We start from the raw sequence: 21,744 nt of genomic DNA, 5'->3' as shown, positions 1-21,744 counted from the left end.
ACTCATACGTCAGCTTTCAGACGAGTCTGATAGTCCGAACGAATAAAACAGTGAGGCTAATAAATGGTGCTATTTACAAAAGGGGGGAACGAAGCAAAAATGAATACATAATAGCTGAAGTGCGCAGCGTTGCCTCCCTCTAGTGGTACATTTGAGTGACTAACATTTGACAGGCGAAATCATCAATGTGCGACAATTCCAAAGCAAACGGTTGCTGTCAGAAACATGAGTCACAAAAGAGAAATATTTATTTGACACAAATACAAGAGGTACAATGACAGACCGACATTAGTGATATAAATTTGCTTCAATTGTTATTCATCAATGAATAGACAAAAATCAAACAAAAATCTTCATTCACCTTTAGAATTCTTCATTTTAACTTAACAACGACCATATAAACAAAAGAGTAAACCAAATCCCGCCCGTTGCAGAAATTAACTCAGTTGGACTGATCATCACATGGAAGCAAAATCCAGTTTGTGTTCCAGATTTATAGTGTTCTTGCAGAACAAAATTGGAAAAATGTAAACCAGACGACAGCGGCTATTTGGTGTAAATCATGGACAAATCGGAGTTCATGTGTGTGAACCATGACCTGCTTTGCTACTTCTTACGCTTTGTGTACCATTGTCTGAAACCTGGATCACCTTCTCACAGCTCCGTCACATTGATGCGCTAAATTCACACGATAGATTATTCTGATTCACATAGGAACAAAAATGATGACCAATAAGGAAAAAAAAATAGTGTTAAAAACACACAGAAAGAATGACATGTGCAAACATTCATAAACCCAGATCCAAAAATGATTGGGTTCAACCTGAATTACATCACATGGCTGACAAACACTCACACATACACACCATAACCATTGAACAGAGACCTTTCGACTCTCTCAGGCACACGCTTCTACATCTATACAAGAGGAATCACGTCAGTGCACGTGCTGTGCTCGTGCTGTGCTCGTGTGTCCGCCAAGTTAATGATACCTGTGCAATCACTTTCACACGGACACGGATTAAGGGCATCATTGGCATTAAATAAGTTTGGTCAAAGCACAAGTCTCATACAGACCTGATAGAACAACAAAAAAGTTCTTTATCATACTCTGTCAATTACAACATTCGATTCGTCATCACTAACGCGCACAATATCAGACTATCTCCTTCAACCGTAAACATGGTCGTCTTCAGGCTGTACGGTGTCTGGCGGCATTTCTTCGTCCTCCTTTCATCCCTCTGCGAACTTCAACATCTGGACTCGTGAACACTGTTCACGTTTGCCAGCAAACAAGGTCACATTGTTAAAGACTGTCCTTCATAAATACTTGTGAGCGGAGCAGCAAGTAAACATAGGTCTAGGCGTTTCCAACATACAATCTTGTTCCCAGTGAAGGCTAAATAGAGATGTTTGTGATACGTCTTCTCACAGTTGGAATGTCTTTATCAACTTTGGCTCCAGTCCGACTCTGAGACTCAGTAAGCTTAAGGAAATACTGTAAACATTCTTCACTGCTGGCTGGTGGTGTTCCCCTCCCGCTCCGCTGCAACTGAAGCTCCACCGTAGCTCCGTTGGTCCATGGCAGAGTGCATGATGGTCAACCAAACATCGTCCATGTTCGGCATCACGAAGATTTTCTGAGTGATGAGACAGTGACAGAATGCACACACTCAAACATCGGAAGTTTGACTAGGCATTGTGACTCACAGTCACAGGAGAACTTTTCCACATGCTGACACATTATAGAAGCTAGATTAAATGGGAATAGTTCTTTTAAGTACACCTGAAACCCAGTAAGGACCAAAGCTGAACTGCACCAATCATATTTACAAGGCCTCCAAAAATATTTAAAAAAAAAATCAGATCTTTTCAAATGATTCTGTTGGACTCAGTATGAGACTCATGAAGTACCTGGAATTCCTGATCCAGTTTCTTCTCAATCCAGTCAGTGACATGAGCCAGAGTCACTTCCCGTTCACCCAGTTTAGGTCGAGCCTTCAGTTCCAAGTGAGGTGGCTTCCTAAATCCATACCTGTTTGAGGACATGTGCAGTGAACACTTGATTATATTACAGAGTGGTCAAAGGAGAACATGAAGGTCAGACAATTCTGTACTCAGAGATGGTGTTCCTCCGCCAAGTAGCTCATGCCCACCCATGACATCATTTTGTTATTGGACTGTTGTTGGCCTCATCGTGAGTTACAGACCATGGGGGGGACACCACTTGGATCCAGGTGGTGTCTGAACATCCAACTTCCAGAGGTACCAGGCCTCCGAAATCCTCCAACAAATAGTGCAATAACACACTTTGGTGAGTTATTGCACTATTTGACAGTTAGTAATCAATTCGCAACTTGTTTATATGAACATTTCTATTGTAACAAACACTGCTACATATGCGACCCACTGAAAGACACTATCAGGTTTGGAGTCAGATTAAGTCTGAGCAACACACTCCTAAGTGCTACTCAAACACCAGCCCTTTTTCCCTGAATTAGAAAAGTTCCCCATCCCATGCCTTTTCTGTCTTCACTCTTCAATTCTTGTTAAAACACTTACTCTCACATCAATTCTGCCAAAATGTATTTTGGGATCTGACAGTTCATTTATGTGAGTTCGACCCACTCCTCAGTTCCAGCGGCTCCTCTGATCTGCAGCATCAGGAGTACTGATGTGTTTCATCAGGATCTTTTCGTTCACCGTATTGTTTAGTTGTCAAAAAGCACATTAAGTGGCCTTAGTATTTAGTTTCATATTTAGAATTAGCTCACTGAAAAATGCATTTAATTGTGAAAGAAAAAGAACCTTCACAAGCTTTCAACAACAAGGCTTTTTGTGACAGGAGCTCTAAATTTTCCAGCTTCAGCACCAGCCTCCCTGAAAGCCGTCACTTTCACCAGCAGGGGGAGGAGTGGCAGCAGTCTGACTACAATAACAACAGGGACATCTGCAGCTCCTTCAGACAAGCATGCAAACATTTGGTCTCCATACACCCAGAGACAAAACCTCAACACTGCAGACTAGAAAACGTCCTGACTCACCATATCCTGTCGGTGGGTGGAGGAGGGATATTGACTGCTAATGTCCCTCTTAATTCCTGCACCTCCACTGTGAGCAGCAGCGGCGTGTTGGACACTTCCTCCATCTTCTTCTTGATGAACTCGGTCTCTGTTGCCTTCTGGAAGTATTTGGACTTGGCGATCTTGTCCACGAAGCGCATGATCTTGCTAGGTTTGTGGCCTCCAACCAAACTGTAAGCAGATAAAGTGCTTGTCAAGGCGGCCAATGGTATGCTCTGCTGGGTACAGTAGATATGTTGGACAAAAATGATCACAGGCCCTATGACGTGATGTAGTACACAGATAGTGATGAGCAGTGGATTTGGTATCAGAAAAATCTTGACCCGACATTTGAGACTCTTCTCATTTGTATAATGAATCAGATGACTTTCACAGATGTTTAGCTGATGCACAGGTGACACTATTCCTCCCACCACACTCTTGTTTGTGGTGGGACCGTGAACTACACTGCTATTAGCATTGTATTTCCTCCTGCAGTGTCTGCTGCTGTAACACCATTTTTTCAAATCCCTGCTACCTTCGTCACAAAGAAGCGTTTCACCATGCTTCCACCATGTACCTCTACACACCAAAAGCTCCAGCATGTGCAGCTTGCTGACTGTCATGGCGAACGGACAGACGCACTGTCGCTACACACAGAAGCAGCGGCACTTTGTTTCTCCCTGTACAATCCTCATCAGAGCATTAATATTGCTCTTCAGAATCTGAGTCAGTCAAAGTCACACTCTTGCCCTCTGCCTATTACATAAAACTGCCTCACTCGTCTTCTCAACTGGCGGGCGATGAGTCTATTCACCACAAAACTCGGAAACATGCCACAGATTGAAGTTACAGGTGTCTGCGTGCTACCTGTGAAAAGTAGTAACTACATCAGGATTCAGGATTGGCTTAGTTTGTGATGTTGCTTGTCCCACTCAAAATCCGGTGTTGGAACCGGAAGTTAGTAACGCGCCTGCGCAAGTTTACTGGTAGGCGCATGCGCACACGGTTATATCGCACAAATTTGTGAATGAGCTTGTCCAATACATTTGACATGCGCAATGCAGTGCTTCCCATAAGTTATGTGTATGGGAAACATTTCTCCCTACATTTATACACATAGATTTAAAAGGAGGAGGAGTGAGTTCCTTTGTCCATTTATTCACTTTAGCTGAACAAGTTATATGCTGTGATGGACCAGATCAGGCAGCGACAGATTCGACTGTGTCAACGGGAACATCCTTATACCCTGTCCTAATTTTGGAACAACAGCGCTTAAAGAGTTAAAGTAAATGTATTTAATGTAGGCCTCACCCCTCAGCTCCTGTAGGATCATTTGACAGCTCTGATGAGTCATCTTCATCAGATGATCCTGCGCTAGACGACTCCTCATCACTGTCGGCCAGGCAGTAGGTCCGGGGTCTGGATCTGAAGAAGACACACAAGAAAACAGCTCGGAACAGTCCTCGCACATGTTGCCATGACTGAAAACTAGGGATGCACTGAACATATTCAGCCACAGAATAGTGGAAAGAAGGGCAACAACGACTCACTGCCTGTTGGACAGGTGACCAGGAGCGGTTCAACACAAGTGACTTTTCGACCTATGTATCATCTTTATTCGATCATTTATTTTTTGACCATGGTCTCAAAGCACCAGCTTCGGCACATTCTGACCGTCGTTATGGTGACGCTTCAGTACAAAGCGTGAAGTGTCTATAGTGTTGAAGTTTTCGGTTCTTTTGAAGTGTTGGAGAGCAAGAATAGAAAAGAATTAGTAATGAGTTAGTTAGTTCAACCAATCTATCAGTCTTTTATAGAATGGAAATTATTTTTATTTATTTATAATATTTATTTGAAAAGCAGTTTAAAACAACAACATTGAAAAATATTCATAATTTAAATATTACATTTATTTGACAAACATTTATGTAAATACAGAGAGTTCTCAAGTATTCATGCATATAACATAAAAAAATATATATATATATATATATAAACCAGAGTGGATATTCTGTATTCTGCATTATTCGGTTTTGGCTTCAGATTTTCAATTCTGTGCATCTCTAATGAAAACCTACATCGATAATAGTGTTGGTTAGAATGGTGAAGAACAAACAGCTGAAGGATCACGCTTGCTCCCCCATTCTGATTGTCTATTCACTTGTAATATGAGATGGAAATGGATGTCTGATTGTCTGTTTACAAGAAAGCGGAACACATTCCCTCATTTACTGGAACCCTGCAGCGATCTCTGAAGACTGCCAAACTCCTCTCACTGGTCCACCATGCTCATAAAGGTGTTCATTTTCAGTGCTGAGAATTGTCTCTCCACACTCAAGCTTTGTTTACTTCTTCACAGTTGAAGGAAGTCAGAGTGAAATACCGGGATGTTAACACTTAAGGACATGGTCAAGTAACTGACCCTAGGTTCACGCAGAGGTGGGGGCAGGACATTTGACTGAAGTCTGTCACAATTTCTTTCAGACTTCATAACTATGTTTTTTGTAGGTAGCGCAGGTTATAACTATGTATTGTATGGATGAGTTTTCATACATCATTTCTCAACACTTTGTAACACTGTTAAATTTTCTTCATATATAAAAAAATAAATTATATTAGCTCCTCTGTAAATATTGACTCACTGACTTCTTTATATTAACAATTTTACCTGCATTTCAACTGCAGTTTGAACCCCTCCATTCCAACTATATTCTGCTGACTATGAAACTGCGCAGCAGTTATAGGTTGCAAAGCAACCTTCTAAACCAGAGTAAAGGCATATTTCAATCCTAGTCCAGGGTGTTCCTCTTGGACTGAAGAATCATACCAATGCTATCGAGTGACATGAACTTGTCAAGAGATGAAACATGAGACACTGACAAAGATGAAGATCTAATGAAGGGCTCACCGGAAGAAGAGCGTCCAATTATCAGTCACATGAAAGGAGAACGCGGAACACAGAGAGACAAGGAAGAAGCAGGTTTAAAAACAGAACAGAAGAATGTGACTCGTCAGACTGGCAGGATATTTTTGTGTACAGTGCAAAAGAAACAAACAGGCACTCTTTCATAAAGGCCTTCAGTCTCACCCCTCTTTGCCAAACTCTCCCATTCGAAAGTTTTCCCCTTCCTTGCCAAGACGAATCAGGTTCATCTTGGTCTCCAGAGTCATTAGGAAGGAACCACTGTAGGACACGTCCAAGTCAAACCACAAACCTGCACGGTACAGGAAAGAACCACGATCAGATAATAACGTCTCGCTTTTGTGACGCCTCACCACCTCTTCACTTTGCTTTTGATCAACACTTGCCTAATACACTACTTGATACAGCATTCAAGATGCTTTATTCCCTTTTTATTGAAACATAAAGCTGCAGACGTTGCAGTTTTTGTAACCTATAAAAATTACGACCTAATAAGAAGTGACGAGAAATAATACATTTCAAATAATTTTTTTAACCCCCAACAGTTGAAAGTTGTGGAACTGGTCTGAGTTTGAGAGAACAAAAAGAAACCTGCAGACACGGCCAAACGTCATTTACATTGGTGCACACAGTAGATTTGTTTACACACAAGCAGAGTAGGTCACATTCTGATGTGGAGAACAGAAAGATTGTCTTTCATCCCTGTGTCAGATGATTACATTTGATTTGGCTGACCTCATGATCAGGGTAATTCAGTCATGGAAGACTGAAGAGTTTTACCTAGATCGCCTCGTTCAGTAAGTTTACGAAAGTAGAGCTACTCCACGTTCTGTTCCACCATCTGTAAATTTGATTGGAATATATTAGATGTCCTTTATTTGTCCCACAGATGGGAAAATCTTCATTGATTTCTCACAACACTGTGACAAACTCATATAACACAACGGCACACAGGAGTCATGTTTAGCGTGGTTCAGTGGTTGAGCATCGGTGCACAACTGTAGCGTCCCCCAGTTTGTAAGTTGATATGACTTGGTCACAGATGCTGCCTTTTACAATATTTTACATTTCAACCAGTTTGGTCTCACAGTGTCTGTGAACTCCTTTGCACATGGACTGTCTTTATAAGGACTATTGAACTATGTGATTTGATCCAGAGAAATGCCATTGCCTCCTCAGTTGGAGACACAATCCATTACTGCTCTCATTGCTGGGCTAGATGAGCAGTGCAGCATTGAAAACCAGAGCATTCAGCAGTTAAGGGAAAAAAGATACAGGTGTGGAACACAAACACTTCAGGGAGGGAATAATTCCGATGTGTATTTAGGATGATGAGAAATAATTGTGTTAACCTGTTAACTATATAGCATGCTGCAGTTCTGGTCACTACAAAGTCATTGGCTAACTATTTTGGTAGAGACAACGCAATGAAGAGACCAGTAGGTGGTCTAAGTTAAGAAGGTCACCAGGACGTAGAAGTAACTGTCCTACTGCTCTCAGGAACAAGGCCTATCAAACACAACAGAGCAACTCTATCAATGGAAACGATGGAAATAATCAAGTGTATGAATGTAAATGTTCAGACAGGCAACATGTCACAAATTAACATAGCACCAGTGTTTTCTGAAAATAATAATGTTCGTTTACAGGCTCAGACAGTTGACAATTTCTGAATGAGACTTATGGCAAGTACTGTTTGATGGGTTGACATACCAGTGTTAAAAAGTTAGACAGCTTTATACTGTACATTAAAATAGAAATATAGCAACTCGATACTATTTCCCAGTTAATACAGTCAACGTGTTCTACTTAAGATCCTCAACAACTCCGAGGACTGGAACAAAAGCATGAATTAATTCTTGTTCAATCTCAGCTGATGCTGAGAAAGACTGTTTTGTCTAAGTGGATGAAGTTGCAATCTGCTACCGAGAACAAAGAGTTCATTCAGTGTTCACACGAATGGAATGATGTGACAGCTTTGTTCACTTCCTTCACCATTTAGTTCCATTAATGCTTCACAAAACTGCAGACAGGAGCACCACTCAAGCGAGCAAATTCACATTTTGCTTCATTATAATCCAACATAAACAATGACTTTATCACCTGCTTGACTTGAGAAAATAAGTACCAAAATCCTACCTAAAAATGAGATCTGGTCATTTTTCATAATCCCCTACTAAGATGTTTCCCTGAACGACATGCTGTGGAATGAATTGATATAATATGAGAAATGAATATGTGGTATTGAGAGAAGGTGCCCTGCTGTGGAGGGGCTTTTCAAAACATAGAGTATTCAAAGTAATAGAAAAGAAGTGTTTGTTTTCCTGCTCACTCTTGGGGAATCCAGCTATGTTGCACATTTGTTCTGAAGCATGTCAGTGTTTCCATGATAAGTGCAGATGAGAATCATCAGCACTGCAGTTGTCTGGATGAGTGAATGCCACTGACACACAACTGTGCTGTCATTGGTCATACCAGGAATGTCAGGCAAGAAATGGAACACAGCCAGTCGTGACAGTGTCACCTTTGTCATAGGGTCTACACTTCACTGCCTAATTTGATTTTATAATTCCATTAAGGAACAATAACAGGACTCAGAACAGTGGCATCACGACACAAATTATTCACTTCCGAAATAACACTGATATTGCAGCCTGGAGTATCGTCTGAAGCAGGGCAGGCCTGGCAAACAGGTGTAGCAGGCAATGAATGACCGGCGGGCCCTTGTATGTTCGGGGCTGACGTGAATTACAGATCAACTCTATAGCAGTCCATGAAAGTGACGTTTTGATAGACAGCATTGGACTTCAATTAAGTGTGTTGCGGCTGTGCTCAACAGACAGCCCCCTCATGACAAATAAAGTCATTAAAATAACTGAGTGGGCTTTTTCTGCTCAGCCATGGACTCTTGTCAACCACTGGGCAAACAAAGCGGTCTATTGGATAATTGGCAAACTATCAGCACACTGGTCCAAATCGAAAGTGGATCTGAACACTTCACTACCCTGAACTCAGACCGTGAAATTTCCCAATTATTTTGCTAAAATGGTGAAGGCAGAAAGGAAAGGAGGAACTGAGAAAGTGTGGCAAAAAAGCAGAGGTCTGTTGGAAGATGGACAAAGACGCTCCAAAATGTGATTTATTTGCTGCTGCATTCTCAAGTGGCTCTGGAGCAGGTGGCGCCTGCTGAGGGATCCTCATTTCAATCACTATACTGTATGTATAAGGTGTAGAAGGTGTATTTAAGGTGACCAAAATCATGGCGGACCACCCAAGGTCTAAAAGGGCTGGCCTTGTTTTTTGTCCCAGTCCAGCCCTGGTCTGATGCAACCCGATACGAGAGCAGAAATCAATACATTCTGCATTTGCTCCATCATATCTGGGACATTTTGGCGTATTGTGTGTGTGATGTGCTGTGAAGGGTAATTTACAGGTTGATTCAGCCATGTGGGAGTGTTTAAAGTGTTGCACTATTTTTCTTCAGATGGCTAGAACATCACTGATATCATATCTGGATATCATGCTGTGAACATTAACATGGATCCAGAAACTGATCATACTGTAATAACACATGTGTAGACCTGATTAGCACTACAGTCTCTGTCACCACTGAGAGCCAGCATCAAAACTAATCCTAATCTCAATTTTTAACATGTTAAAAATATTTTAAAATGCCCTCAGCACTGACAGCAGCAGTTACAGAGACACCTAGTCAGAGTTGGTTATATTAGACTGAGCCATGCGCTAGTCTAGATGAGTCTTCCGACGTATTTGCCGGGCTTGGATGGGATCAGCAAACCACAAATTATTTCAGTTATCTTAAGTTTACACATTGTCATAGTCCACTCCAGCAGTGCTCCTTTCAGATTCAGAGCCATATACAATCAGCAGAAGCCAAATGCAAACGGAACTGCAGCATCGCTTCCACGATCAGCAGAAGCTTGCGTCTATGCCACTGTGGTCATGTGAAAATCCTCATAATGTTCATCTTCACCAACGCCTCTTTCTCCTTGACACCATGTTAGGTCTTTTAGTGACAAGGGCTCGGCATACCGGTGCCAGTACAGTGGCTGAGCTGGGCTGTCAGCTTGTACTCGGATAGCTGGGCATCGGGTCACACCAGTACAGCAGCTCAAGATGGCATTATTGTATCATTTGGCAAAACAAAGATGGAAATCCACATTCAAGGATGGTTTCTTGTTGTTCCAGTTCAGTAAGAAAGGGGCGAAATAAGTCCCTTAAGCCCAGTGATCACAATATAAAAGCAGCCAGAAGAAACTTCACAAAAACATAAGCAATATTATAATGAATATGAGTGAATTGGAATGCCACAATCTTTAAATATCGTACCGTATGTTATACATTATACATGAATAAAATACAATGTGCAGTTTCATTGTTGATACATTGGCCATCGCAGTCCAATGACCAATGACGTAATACATTGTCATTAATAGTGGTAGCCAAGAGCCAATCTGACACAGTGGAGCTGATGTGGTCCTCACATCACACCGGACCCAGGGATGGCCGCACAGAATAGCTGGAGCAAAGTCTGGAATGGACTCTTGGTATTGGAGATTGTAGCTTGACATATTTTTTAAGTATTTATTTTTTATTATTGGACCAATATCTTATATCAATCGGCTCTGGGCAAGCCTGATTAAGAATATATGAATTATAAGAAGAATTTGTGAATCAAAGATGAGAAGTAAAAAAAAAAAAAAAAAAGTGCAGTGACTGACTGGATGACTGCGATGTGCCATACCTATACTTTTAATCCTATTGGTGATCATGCACTCACTCTCACCTCTGTAGTCGATGGATGGTTTAGACGCTCCAGTAATTCTGGGAGTGGCCACACCCATATCGAGTTCAGTTAGGGTCAGCTCATTCATGAAGTAAGGCAACTGGAAAAGACCAAGTGTTTGAGTCAAGGCCGTGTGAAGACTTGTTTGTCATAATGTCTTGGAAACACTGTAAACTGTCAGCAAGTGTTTATTACAGATTAAAAGCAGAGTAAAACATTCATTGGTAGCATGGACAAATTCACTAACCCGGATTTTACTGAGCTTCATTTGGATCTTTTTGGAGACAACTTCTGCCCAGTAAGGCTCGCTCAGGAAGTCCCAGGCGATTCGACCCAGAGCAGCATTTAACCAGGCAACAGACTCATCTTCCACTTCACTCTGCACTGGGGCAGATGCGACGGCCTGGAGCTGCCAAAAACAGGATTAAGGACCATTAACATCCACATATACCATACACACACACACACACTGATGGAGTCGTTCGCTCATGGCAGCACCAATTCCTACTGTATGTGAACTAGGGCCTAATAACTTCAACGATCAACAAATAACAGACTGAGTTACAGACTTTGCTGAATGGCTAAAATGCTTCTAACGTAGAAACACAGCTGACTACATCAGAACCACTTGATGATTTCTGATGATCAAATGGTGACCCAGAACATGGACGTGGAGTCTTTATTTGCATATGAGCCTATAATAATCCATAACGTAAAATTGTTGTGAAGGTATTATTAATTACTTGTATTTCTACTTGGTATCTACAAGTAGTCGTATTTGACATGGTGAAGGAGGACATGAGGTCTGTAGGTTTGAGAGAAGAGGAAGCAGAGAACAGGGTGAGATGGAGGAAGATGGTTCGCTGTGACAACCCCTAAAGGGAGAAGCCGAAAGGAAAAGAAGAAGATACTCATATTTGGTTGGCATAAAAGTGGCACTGGGGCATCCCTAGGTGCATCAGCCAGACTTAAAAGAACGAAATCTAAATAGAGGTATGTCACGGCTAATTCGGGAGCAGAAATGCTAATGAGGCACCTTCTTGTCAGCTCCAGGACTACTGTGAGGGCTGCTGAGAGTTGGGCTGGCAGCTGTGAGGGTGACTGTCTCCTGTTTTGGCAGTAAGGAAGCCATGTAGACACTATAGTCAAGAAGGCTGGTTTTGACACTGGCCCCGGAGTCCTTGGTCCTGGGCTGAGCAGCCAGTACATCATCCAGACTGCTGCGGCTGCTGCTGCGGCTATGAGAGGTGAGGGCTACGCACCATACCAGGAACAAAGATTAGATGGTCGATGATCATTTAAAATATTAGAAGTACAGATGTTAAAAAAAGAAAACATTACCACTTTTACTCTTTTTCAAAGCAGTCTTGAGCTTGGATGCCGTCAGCAGGCGCTGGAACCACTCTTCCTTCTCTCTTCCGGTCCTCCCGAACAGATATAAGGTCAGATCTCTGGTGGAAGCTGAATGTGAACGATCTGGACCGCCTCCTGCTCCATCTCTGTCCCGTACCGATGGCGCCTCAGAGGTTTCAAATTTGTCACCTTCAGTCTTTGACATGAAGTCATCCTGACGGCCCAGCTCAATGCGGATTGGGTACTTTTTGTTCCACACCCGCTTACGGGCCAAATTCTGAGGCACTAGTGACACCTGGAAGAAAAAAGTGGAATGTGCTTCACAGACATATACTTGATGAGAACTCCAATAAATTCATGTTCATATCCCCTGGTTAATCATAGTACAAGCTCTCACTGTATTTAGAGAGAAAGTACAATAGACAGACGGAATCAACATACTTGTTTCAGAAATAAGCCGTAGCCAATACAATAAATACAGCCGACGTGATCTTGTACAAGAAACACAGTTTTTCAGAAGTGTCACACTTTTTTCTGACTTTCACGGCTGCTGCGACTGATACTCAGGTGTGAATGAACAACTCAGCTTAAAACGTTAGCCTCTGCTCAACTATTTATGTTAGCATACCTTTTGATGTAGCCAGCTATTTAAAAAAAACAAACAAAAAAAAACAAAGAAATACCCCAACTTTTGCAGACATGCCCATTGTTGATGCACTCATGATTTTTATTTCTCCCCATTTTCCCTATCCATTGCTGGGTCGCAGGGACTTCAAAAGGTTGTGCCAAACACCCTTCTCCCGGGCAACATCCAACGGCTCCAACAGGGAGATCCCAAGATACTCCGAAGCCAGTGAAGAGAGAGAAGAGAACCTTCGACCCTTTGGTCTCCTCCCAGCTGGCCATGCCTAGTACAACTCCAAAGGCTGGCATCCAGGGAGCATCCTCATGAGATGCCCGAACCACCTCAACTGGCTCCTCTCAATGCGGAGAAGCAGTGGCTCTACTGAGAGACAGAACATCTCACCATATCTCTAAAGGAGACGGCGGTCACCCGTTGAAGAAAACTCATTTAAGCCACTTTAATCCAGGGTCTCATTCTTTCGGTTACGACCAATCATGAGCATCAGTGAGGGTCGGGAAGAATATTGATTGGTAAACAGAGAGCTTTACCTTTTAGCTCAGCTCTCTCTTACACACAACAGTGCGGTAGAGCAACTGAAATACTAGCCATGCTACGATTAACTTCGGAGCAATTGACAGTCCAAATATATATATATATTATATATATAGCCCAAAAATATGGTAGAAACAGTCATTTTTTTCTTTTTTTGGCACAGTGAGACACTTCCGAATCTTTAGTTATGTCGGCATGATAGCAACGATGCATGTTTAAAGGACAAACAAATCGTAACTCGTCCCAACCATTGTCAGCTAAGTAAAAAACTACATACACCCTCATTTTTCAGAGACAAAAAAGGCGATGAGCCATTGTACAAGTGTGACGATGGCACTTGAGTGTTAGAGCTAGATTATTATTAACAATGATTCTCATATGTGCTACTTTTTCAGACTAAGACTTTTACATAAGACTTTCATGAAGAACTTCAAAATACTGCCGTGTTGTTCCGGCACTATTTACAATGAACAAACTTAACTTAAGAAAATGGGGGGGAAAAAAACATTCCCTTCAATTTCTGTTATGTATTATTCAGTAGTGTTGCTGGTCTACTTACATAAACAATATTAGAAAGTAAATGGGAAAGAAGACAAAAGAGTGATAGCTACATGCAGAAGAACAAAGAGCAAATCTAAACTAAAGGAACACAATACAACTAATCATTTATCAAAATATGACGAGAAAAGGAAAAGATGATTCCATACTTTGCTGTTTGTGAGGTCGTAGATCTTCTGGCTGATATAAGTGACATCAGGCTTTGCTTGGTTGTGCGTAGCTCGCCGGGAGATATTATGGTTGGGCTTGGACAGACGAATGACTGAGCCTTCCAGTCGAACGTAGACAGAGTGAGTGAGTGTGGCGTGGTAGGTCTCCGGGTCATAATTCAAGATCTCATTCATCCAACCCTACAAGGAAGAAAAAAAGCTTTACACAAGAAGTGAAGGAGGTTTTGGCTCGTGTTTATTTGAAAAGTAATTCCATTTGGATTTATTCAGAGCATGGTCCATGCTACGAACTGTTCATCAAATCAGCTACTCAAACGCTCTCACACTGATCATTCTGCCCAATAAATTCCACTTGTGTTTAGTAGTATTGCTTTGACATAACCAAGCAAAGTTTCTATGCCACCTAGTTTCATTGTCCATTTGGAAGACCTGCAGTACGTGAGCCTATCTCGGTGATGGCTTGAGATGCTGGATCACACTGTTTTCTCATGATGCCATCTAATTTGTTAAGCGCACCTCCTGCTGCAAGCCAACCCACAACATGATGCTGCAACAACCCACTTTTAGTTCAATCAGGACCTTCATTGTTGAATACACACTGTAATGCCTTCTACCTGGAAGAGTTTCAGACCATGTAGGTACAGGACATCATGACTCCCACCAGCTTTAGCCAGTCTCTTTCCACTTACCGAAAGAAACAATTGCTCTTTTCAACGTTTTACTTTCAACCTCCCAGCAGGACTATGAATTGATACATAATAAATATATTTTTCATTTTCAAGGAAAAGCAATCATCCTAGTAAATATCAATTCTTGATTTACAATTTCTCCGAATCAAAGACAGCAAAACAAATTTTAATAGATGGTACCAATAGGACCCATACAGTTCCACTAATGCGACAAACTTGGTTTTCAAAAGTCAACAGGATCCCCCAATCTAACACAGCATGTGCATCAAGTGTCAAAAAACCCCATGCAAAACTGGGTCATTATGTTTTCAGCTATGACAGGTTGCCACACGATCATGGTTAGAATGGTACAGTCCATCTGGCGGTGATGGAATGGCGGTGAAGTAAATCACTGCCATTTTTGCGAAGCACGACCTGCAAAACGCCTGACTCAGCTCTCCTCATTTTTTTAATTGAAAAAAAAAAATCTCCATATTGTGGAGAGTTTTGGCCACTAAATTGGTTGAATGTGCAGACTCCCCACCAACGGTACGCCTCGCACTCCTCCGAGATAATTGTCATTGGCTGACTTCAGCTGTCAATCGACCGCAAACTTAAAAGGAGGTTGGTCGGAGCCGCAGCACATTGAGGGGCGGTCGCAACAGTGACGCTTGCAGCGGCCTCAGCTTTACTTCGCAGGACAAGCCGGAGAAGATTAGATAAGATAAGATATTTTTGTTTTTGTGATGTTAATATCGTGATTTTTTTTTCATACCATGATGTAGATATGATACCAATACATCATTAAGCCATATATATATATCATGTTTAGTAAATAAAATCTAATGAATTTAAGACAGTCTAAGTGCTATGATTACTGGCCAGGCACCTCTGACAGCTTAAATTGTATTACTTTATTTTACACTAGATTTAAATAATTCTATGTGAACTACAAGTATGCAGGTAATTGAAAAATGAAGCAACCAGAAGACCAAAGAAAGGCTTAAAAGCAAGAAACAATACATCTTGGTGGTCAATTAAAGGCCATCAGTTGTCTATCTTTATTAAGATTTACAAGGGAAAGTTGTGTTGGTTCAGTTGATTCCATTAAGACATTGCTAAGATATATATATATATATTTTGTTATCGCAGAGAGAGAGAGAGAGAGAGAATTTTTTGTCCATATCGCCTAAAATCAGCTGTTTATCAGCCTAATAAAGGCGAAAACATATGAGTTATCAAACACCCGCACAGATTCCGAGTCCCGGACCACTGCAATGTGAGCCTCCTCAACACGAGTCTCCCGCAGCAGAGGCCGCACACTTCAGTGTTCAGGGAGTTTACGCAGTTGTTTTTCAACGATGTTGTAGGTCTAGTTAGCGTTCAGACCCTTTACTGCCCGGCATTTATCATGTTTATGTGGAGTCGCGCTTTGCACATAATTTCCGTCATCTAGCGCCGAGTCGCCTGAGGCGAGAAACTCTTTTCTACGACAGAGTTTTCCGAGACAAGGTGCAGCTCTCCAGCTGGGATCAAAACCTGACCTGCTTGTGTTCATGTTGAAGTTTTGAGCCAAACACACTTTGTCTCCTTTTCCCCATCCTTCCCTTGACATCCTGGAGTGAAAAGCTGAGGGTCCAAGTTTTCCCTCCCAGCCTAAATATCTTCAATGCATCATTGGAGTCCTGTCATGTTCGGGCCTGCTTTAAATCCTCAACTACTGCTCCTGTCCCAAAGAAACCAAGGATCACAGGACTGAATGACTAGAGACCGGTGGCACTGACGTCTGTGGTCATGAAGTCCTTTGAGCGTCTGGTTCTATTCCACCAGAAATCCATCACTGCTCCCCTCCTGGACTCAATGCAGTTTGCGTACACAGCCAACATATCTGTGGACGATGCAGTAAACCAGGCCCTTCATTTCATTCTGGAGCACCTGGAGTCCCCAGGAACCTATGCCAGGATCCTGTTTGTGGACTTCAGCTCTGCTTTCAATAAGATTCACCCAGATCTGCTTCAAGACAAGCTTCATCAGCTGAACGTGTCTGACTCCCACCGCAGGTGGATTACAGACTTCCTGACTGGCCGGCTGGGGAAGACTGTATCAGACACTCGAGCCCTCAACATCGGGTTTCCTCAGGTCTGTGTACTCGCTCCATGGCTCTTCTACATGAACTGTTGCACCTCCAGCCACCAGTCCATTAAGATGATCAATTTCTCAGATGGAGATGATAGATACAGGAGAGAGGTGGACCAGCTGGTGTGTGGTGCAGCCACAACATGGAGCTGAATGCACAGCAGACAGTGGAAATGATCGTGGACTTCAGAAGAGTCACAGTTCCTTGACGATTCCCCCCTGACGATTCCTGGGAACCACTATGACCAAGGACCTCAAACAGGAGCTGCCCATCAGTCCCTTCATCAAGAAGGCCCAGCAGAGAATGTTCTTCCGGCAGCAGCTGAGGGAACTACAACCGCAGACTAAGATGCTGGTGCAGTTCTACACTGCCATCATCCAGTCCATCCTCACCTCCTCTATCACCGTCTGGTACAGCAGCGCCACCTCCAGGGACAAGAGCAGACTGCAGTGCATCATGCGTTCTGCTGAGAAGGTGACCGGTTGCAGCCTGCCACCTCTTCATGGCCTGTATGTCTCCAGGAGCCAGAGACATGCAGGTGGGATCAGAGCCGTCCCTTCTCACCCTGTTCACAGACTGTTTTTTCATCTTCCCTCTGGCTGGAGGCTACGGTCAATCCAGACCAGAACCTCCCGTCACAGGAACAGCTTCTTCCCCTGGCCATCAGACTATTGCATTTGTGATCAACCCTTGTTGTTTGTTGTTTATTTATTGAATTTGTATTCAGTCATTTTGTATTTTCTTTTATATTTCTTTATTTTATAGTTTTTATTTGTTTATCATGTTCATTATTGCACAATGTACCAAAGAACTTTCCTGTTTTTCCTACATATAAATCTGCACTTCAACCATATTTGTATTATATTTTATAATCTTGCAGTAAATTATAAACTGAGTCGCAAAACATATTACTGCTTGCAACAATAAAAACTGATCATGTTTACTCTGAGAAGAACCTCATAAAGTCCAACTTTTTAATCAAATTAAGTCAGACAGGATTTGGTGTCTTCCTGACATTTGACAACCAGTTTTCATTTCCCAGTGGGCCAGCACAGTCATACCACGAGAATTTCACTTTCTGATGTACCGAAGCACTTTCCTAGTTGGTGGGATCCTCACTGGCATTGGCAATAAAGCTTTTCTGATTCTGATTTGAATTATCTAATCCTAGTCTCAGAAGTAAAACAGGCAAAAGACTTACAACTTACCTTGTAGATGTCTGGTTCTTTGATGTCCAGTCTGGAGACACCCCATAGTTTGCTGTGATATTTGGAATGTTTAGAGCCACAGCCAGATGGTGGTGGTCCTGTCAGCCACACAGCGCCAATGGCTAAGAAGAATCCTAGTGCAATTCCAAGCAGCATGCCCCCAATGTAGTTGGGCAGAGGTATAAGAAAGTAGCCATAAACCAGTAGTGTGAGGACAGTGAGAGAATAGTAAGGAACAGTGGGTGCCACTGCAGAACATTCTGATTCCTCATCACCATAAGAATCAGAACTGACACTTAGTGCAGATTTAGTGTCAACATCAGCTTCAGTATGATCCAAATCTGTGTTGGCATCATTCTCAAATTCTTCACTATAGAGTACACAGAAGTCCTCGTACTCCTGTTTAGCTAATGCAGACATGGAGCAGTTTTCCAATGACATGGAGAGCAAAGATTTGTTGGGGCTCTTAGTTTCACCACTGGGCAATACAGGTGATTCAGCCTGGACAGATGTAGCACTTGTAGGTCTCTCAGTCTCCAGCATATCATCTTCTTCCTCTTTGATGCAGTTGTTGTTGCTCTCAGCAAGGCCATTGAGTTCTGAGGTACTGGCAGACATAGACTTAGGTCTGTAAAGACTATTGCTGCTCTTTTCATCCATGATTTTACTTAGAAGCTGCAGAGGTTCATATATGACCTCAGAAAGGCGGCGCTTCGTGTCCTCAATTCTTGCCTCCACTTCTGCAACTTTGAAGAAGCTACGGTTGTCTGGTGAGACCGCGGGTGATGGGGGAGCCGTTTTCGAATCACTACTTGATGATGTAATAACTGTTGGTATCCTGGATTGTGCAAATTGTTTGAAGAGCTGCAAGTTAAGGCGTGACTCAGGAAGACGGTGAGGCAGGGGGGGTGAGCCCTGAGATGGATCTGATGATAAAGACTTGACAAGAGTCTTCAAAGTCCTATTCCGAACTGCAGGAGTAGCCACATGGGGGACGCCGTCTCGAGATTCAATGTCAGACAAGGAAGCTCGAATCAAGCCAAAGAATGGTTTGTCACCAGAAGAAAAGCTTAATGATTTAGTGGGAGGTGAATTTGAGATGATGTGCTCCGAGGTCTGCAGTAAGGGTTCAGTCAAACCAGCTTGGGATCTAGAAACGGGAGAGCTTCGGCTGGGTTCAGGCTCGTCGTACTCTTCTCCCCTCGAGTCGACCTCCTCTTTTAAGTTCTCCTCGCAGGCTTCCAAGCCGGTTAATAGGTTCAAGCCATCCTGAACCACTGGAGCGGAGGAGTGTGCTGTCATGCACAGCTCTTCAACCTCGTCTTCTTCCTCCTTCCCAAAAGCAGAGAAGTGGATAGCGATAGACTCCTTTGAAACTGATCGCTGGACCTGGATCTTGGAAGGCACAGTACATGGCCGTTTGTCAGTGGAGTGGGCGGGGTTTTCATGGTCAGAGTGCTGACTGGTCATTGCAGTACTCCCAGTGACTGGCAATCTGCCAATGAAGAACAAAAAGACAGAGCAATCAGAGAAAAATGCAACATGCAACACTCTAGTTGAATTAAAGTGAGGTCTGGAAATATTGTGACACTGTGTTTTTAACTCCAAACACAATGGATTTCAAAGGGCACGGGCAAGACACACTACACCTGTAGGCGGTGTAGGCGTTAGCCAATGTGCCTTCCGCTTTTCAAGGGATGTAATGGGGCCGGTTAAAAATCATTAATCACTATTTAAAACTTGGTTGCAAATGCTGTGCAGTCCATTACAGCCTGAAGTCTGGAACATATACACAGACACTGGGTTTCATACCTGGTGATGCTCAGCCAGGCCTCTACTACAACTCTACTGCATGCATAGACTGGAACTGCTTACAACAGTAATATGTTTTTCCTACATCTAAATCTGCAGTTAAACCATATTTGTATTATATTTTATAATCTTGCAGTAAATTATAAACTGAGTCGTAAAACATATTACTGCTTGCAACAATAAAAACTGATCATGCTCACTCTGAAAAGAACCTCACAAAGTCCAACTTTTTAATCAAATTAAGTCAGACAGGATTTGTTGTCTCTCTGACATTTGACATCCAGTTTTCATTTCCAGGTGGCCCAGCAGTCACACCATGAGATTTTCACCGTCTATAATAACTGCGTTTAACAGTTGCTTTTTGTTTGAAATGAATAATACAGCCAAAAACATCTAGATCAGATGCTTCTTTCTTGACTTGTTGCCAACAATTTAAAGTAGACGAGTCATTAATTTTCAAATCGATAGAAAAGGAGCAGATATTTCTATGTATAGGATATAAATGATCAAACAAAACAATCTAGAGTTCTCCAAAAATGTCACTGTATCTGGAAACAACTTTCTGAGTAGCAAACATATAGACATCAGATTGCCTCCCTAATGGAAATAATGAGCAAAATAAAATGATGAAAGTGTGAATTGTCTCATGCAGACTCCCTGCAACTATTCTTGCTCATTTTGCAGGAAAATATGTGACTGCAATGCTGCTGACGACTGCACTGATGGTGCAGCATACAGCAAGTTAATCCTCTCAGGCATACATTCCACTGTCTGGACCTTCTCTCACGACTCAACCTGTGACAATACAAAGGCAAACAGACCACGGCCATCCAGAAAAACAGGCACTTTATCCAGCTCTACTTGACCACTTTACAGATCAACAGACAGTTCAAACCCAGTTCTTGACAACAGCATTTGAACAGGACGTTAAGCCGTGACAAAAACATTTTTTTTTCATGCTGAATACTGAACCTTTACCCACACAAACGTGGACTTGTCACAAGACAAGTCCACGTTCTCACACAGAATTCAAACAACAACCATTAAAAACATGTTTCTCTCAGTGAGAGTCAATGACAATAGTGCTTAGAATGTGGCAAATTTCTACATAGACTGGCCAATTCAGAAGCACAAATGCTTTAAAAAGAAGATTCCAATAAGATCGGGGGGTCTCAAACTTAAACAGAGACCCCTGCTGCTTACCAGATTGTTGTGCATTTTGACATTGTAGATCTTCGGGCACAAAAATAATAAATATAAACAAGTGAAGAAGAACACCACCTGCGAGCCTTAACTGACTCCAAAAGCTCAGACGTCCTTTCATTAGAAGCTACAGTAGAAAGGCCCTGTTATCTGACAAATCTTTGAGAACATGATGGTTTCATGTGGCTGATTACCATTGAGGACCTCACAAAGCCAAGGTTATGCTGATTGAGATGCCACACTATTTCAGCCGTATCAAAGAACTAGACACTGCTGGTCCTTCCTGCCATTGAGAGCAACCTCTATGTCGACATGGACAATTGTGTATCGGTGCAGTCCAATGCACGACCCACTCTTTTCAACATGCTGCAACTCTTGACTTCTGCACCAATCACTGTTTTGTGGCTGACCACAGATTTTTGAAAAGCCAGACCACAGGCCGCACCAATGACTGTCTCTGCTGGCTTTAGCTACACCAGCTTTACATGCTGCGTGGAGAGCAGGTGGCCAGTTCAATGTGACAGATGCGATTTGTTTTGCTGAAAGAAAAGACAGACTGTGCTCCACACACATTGCACTCAATCACAATATGTGGCAGGACTGTGGTAAAATTGGTAAATGGTAAAAATTGGAAGCTGCATTTCTGCACCTTAGATTTGATAG

At 42.4% G+C, this 21,744-nt stretch overlaps 1 protein-coding gene across 2 annotated transcripts in view; it reads right to left on the bottom strand.

Moving 5' to 3' along the window:
• Positions 1-237: 237 nt before the first annotated feature.
• Positions 238-21,744, bottom strand: part of LOC128754131 (testis-expressed protein 2-like) — a 30,494-nt gene continuing 8,987 nt past the window's right edge. The window contains exons 3-13 of one of the 2 annotated variants that reach the window (XM_053856528.1): positions 18,067-19,561; positions 14,033-14,233; positions 12,137-12,443; positions 11,832-12,049; positions 11,043-11,204; positions 10,796-10,895; positions 6,154-6,280; positions 4,377-4,490; positions 3,045-3,254; positions 1,915-2,035; positions 238-1,640 (exon numbers count right to left, since the gene is read on the bottom strand). In XM_053856528.1, the coding sequence (XP_053712503.1) occupies positions 1,512-1,640; positions 1,915-2,035; positions 3,045-3,254; positions 4,377-4,490; positions 6,154-6,280; positions 10,796-10,895; positions 11,043-11,204; positions 11,832-12,049; positions 12,137-12,443; positions 14,033-14,233; positions 18,067-19,536 (3,159 nt within the window). In that variant the 5' untranslated portion in view covers positions 19,537-19,561 and the 3' untranslated portion in view covers positions 238-1,511. The remainder of the gene's footprint in view (positions 1,641-1,914; positions 2,036-3,044; positions 3,255-4,376; positions 4,491-6,153; positions 6,281-10,795; positions 10,896-11,042; positions 11,205-11,831; positions 12,050-12,136; positions 12,444-14,032; positions 14,234-18,066; positions 19,562-21,744) is intronic. The other variant, XM_053856529.1, reaches the window with a different exon arrangement.

The sequence above is a fragment of the Synchiropus splendidus genome, chromosome 2, assembly GCF_027744825.2.
Source record: "Synchiropus splendidus isolate RoL2022-P1 chromosome 2, RoL_Sspl_1.0, whole genome shotgun sequence".
Lineage (NCBI taxonomy): Eukaryota > Metazoa > Chordata > Actinopteri > Syngnathiformes > Callionymidae > Synchiropus > Synchiropus splendidus.
The sequence above is the reverse complement of the archived record's forward strand: the minus strand, read 5'-3'. Positions and strand labels throughout refer to the sequence as shown.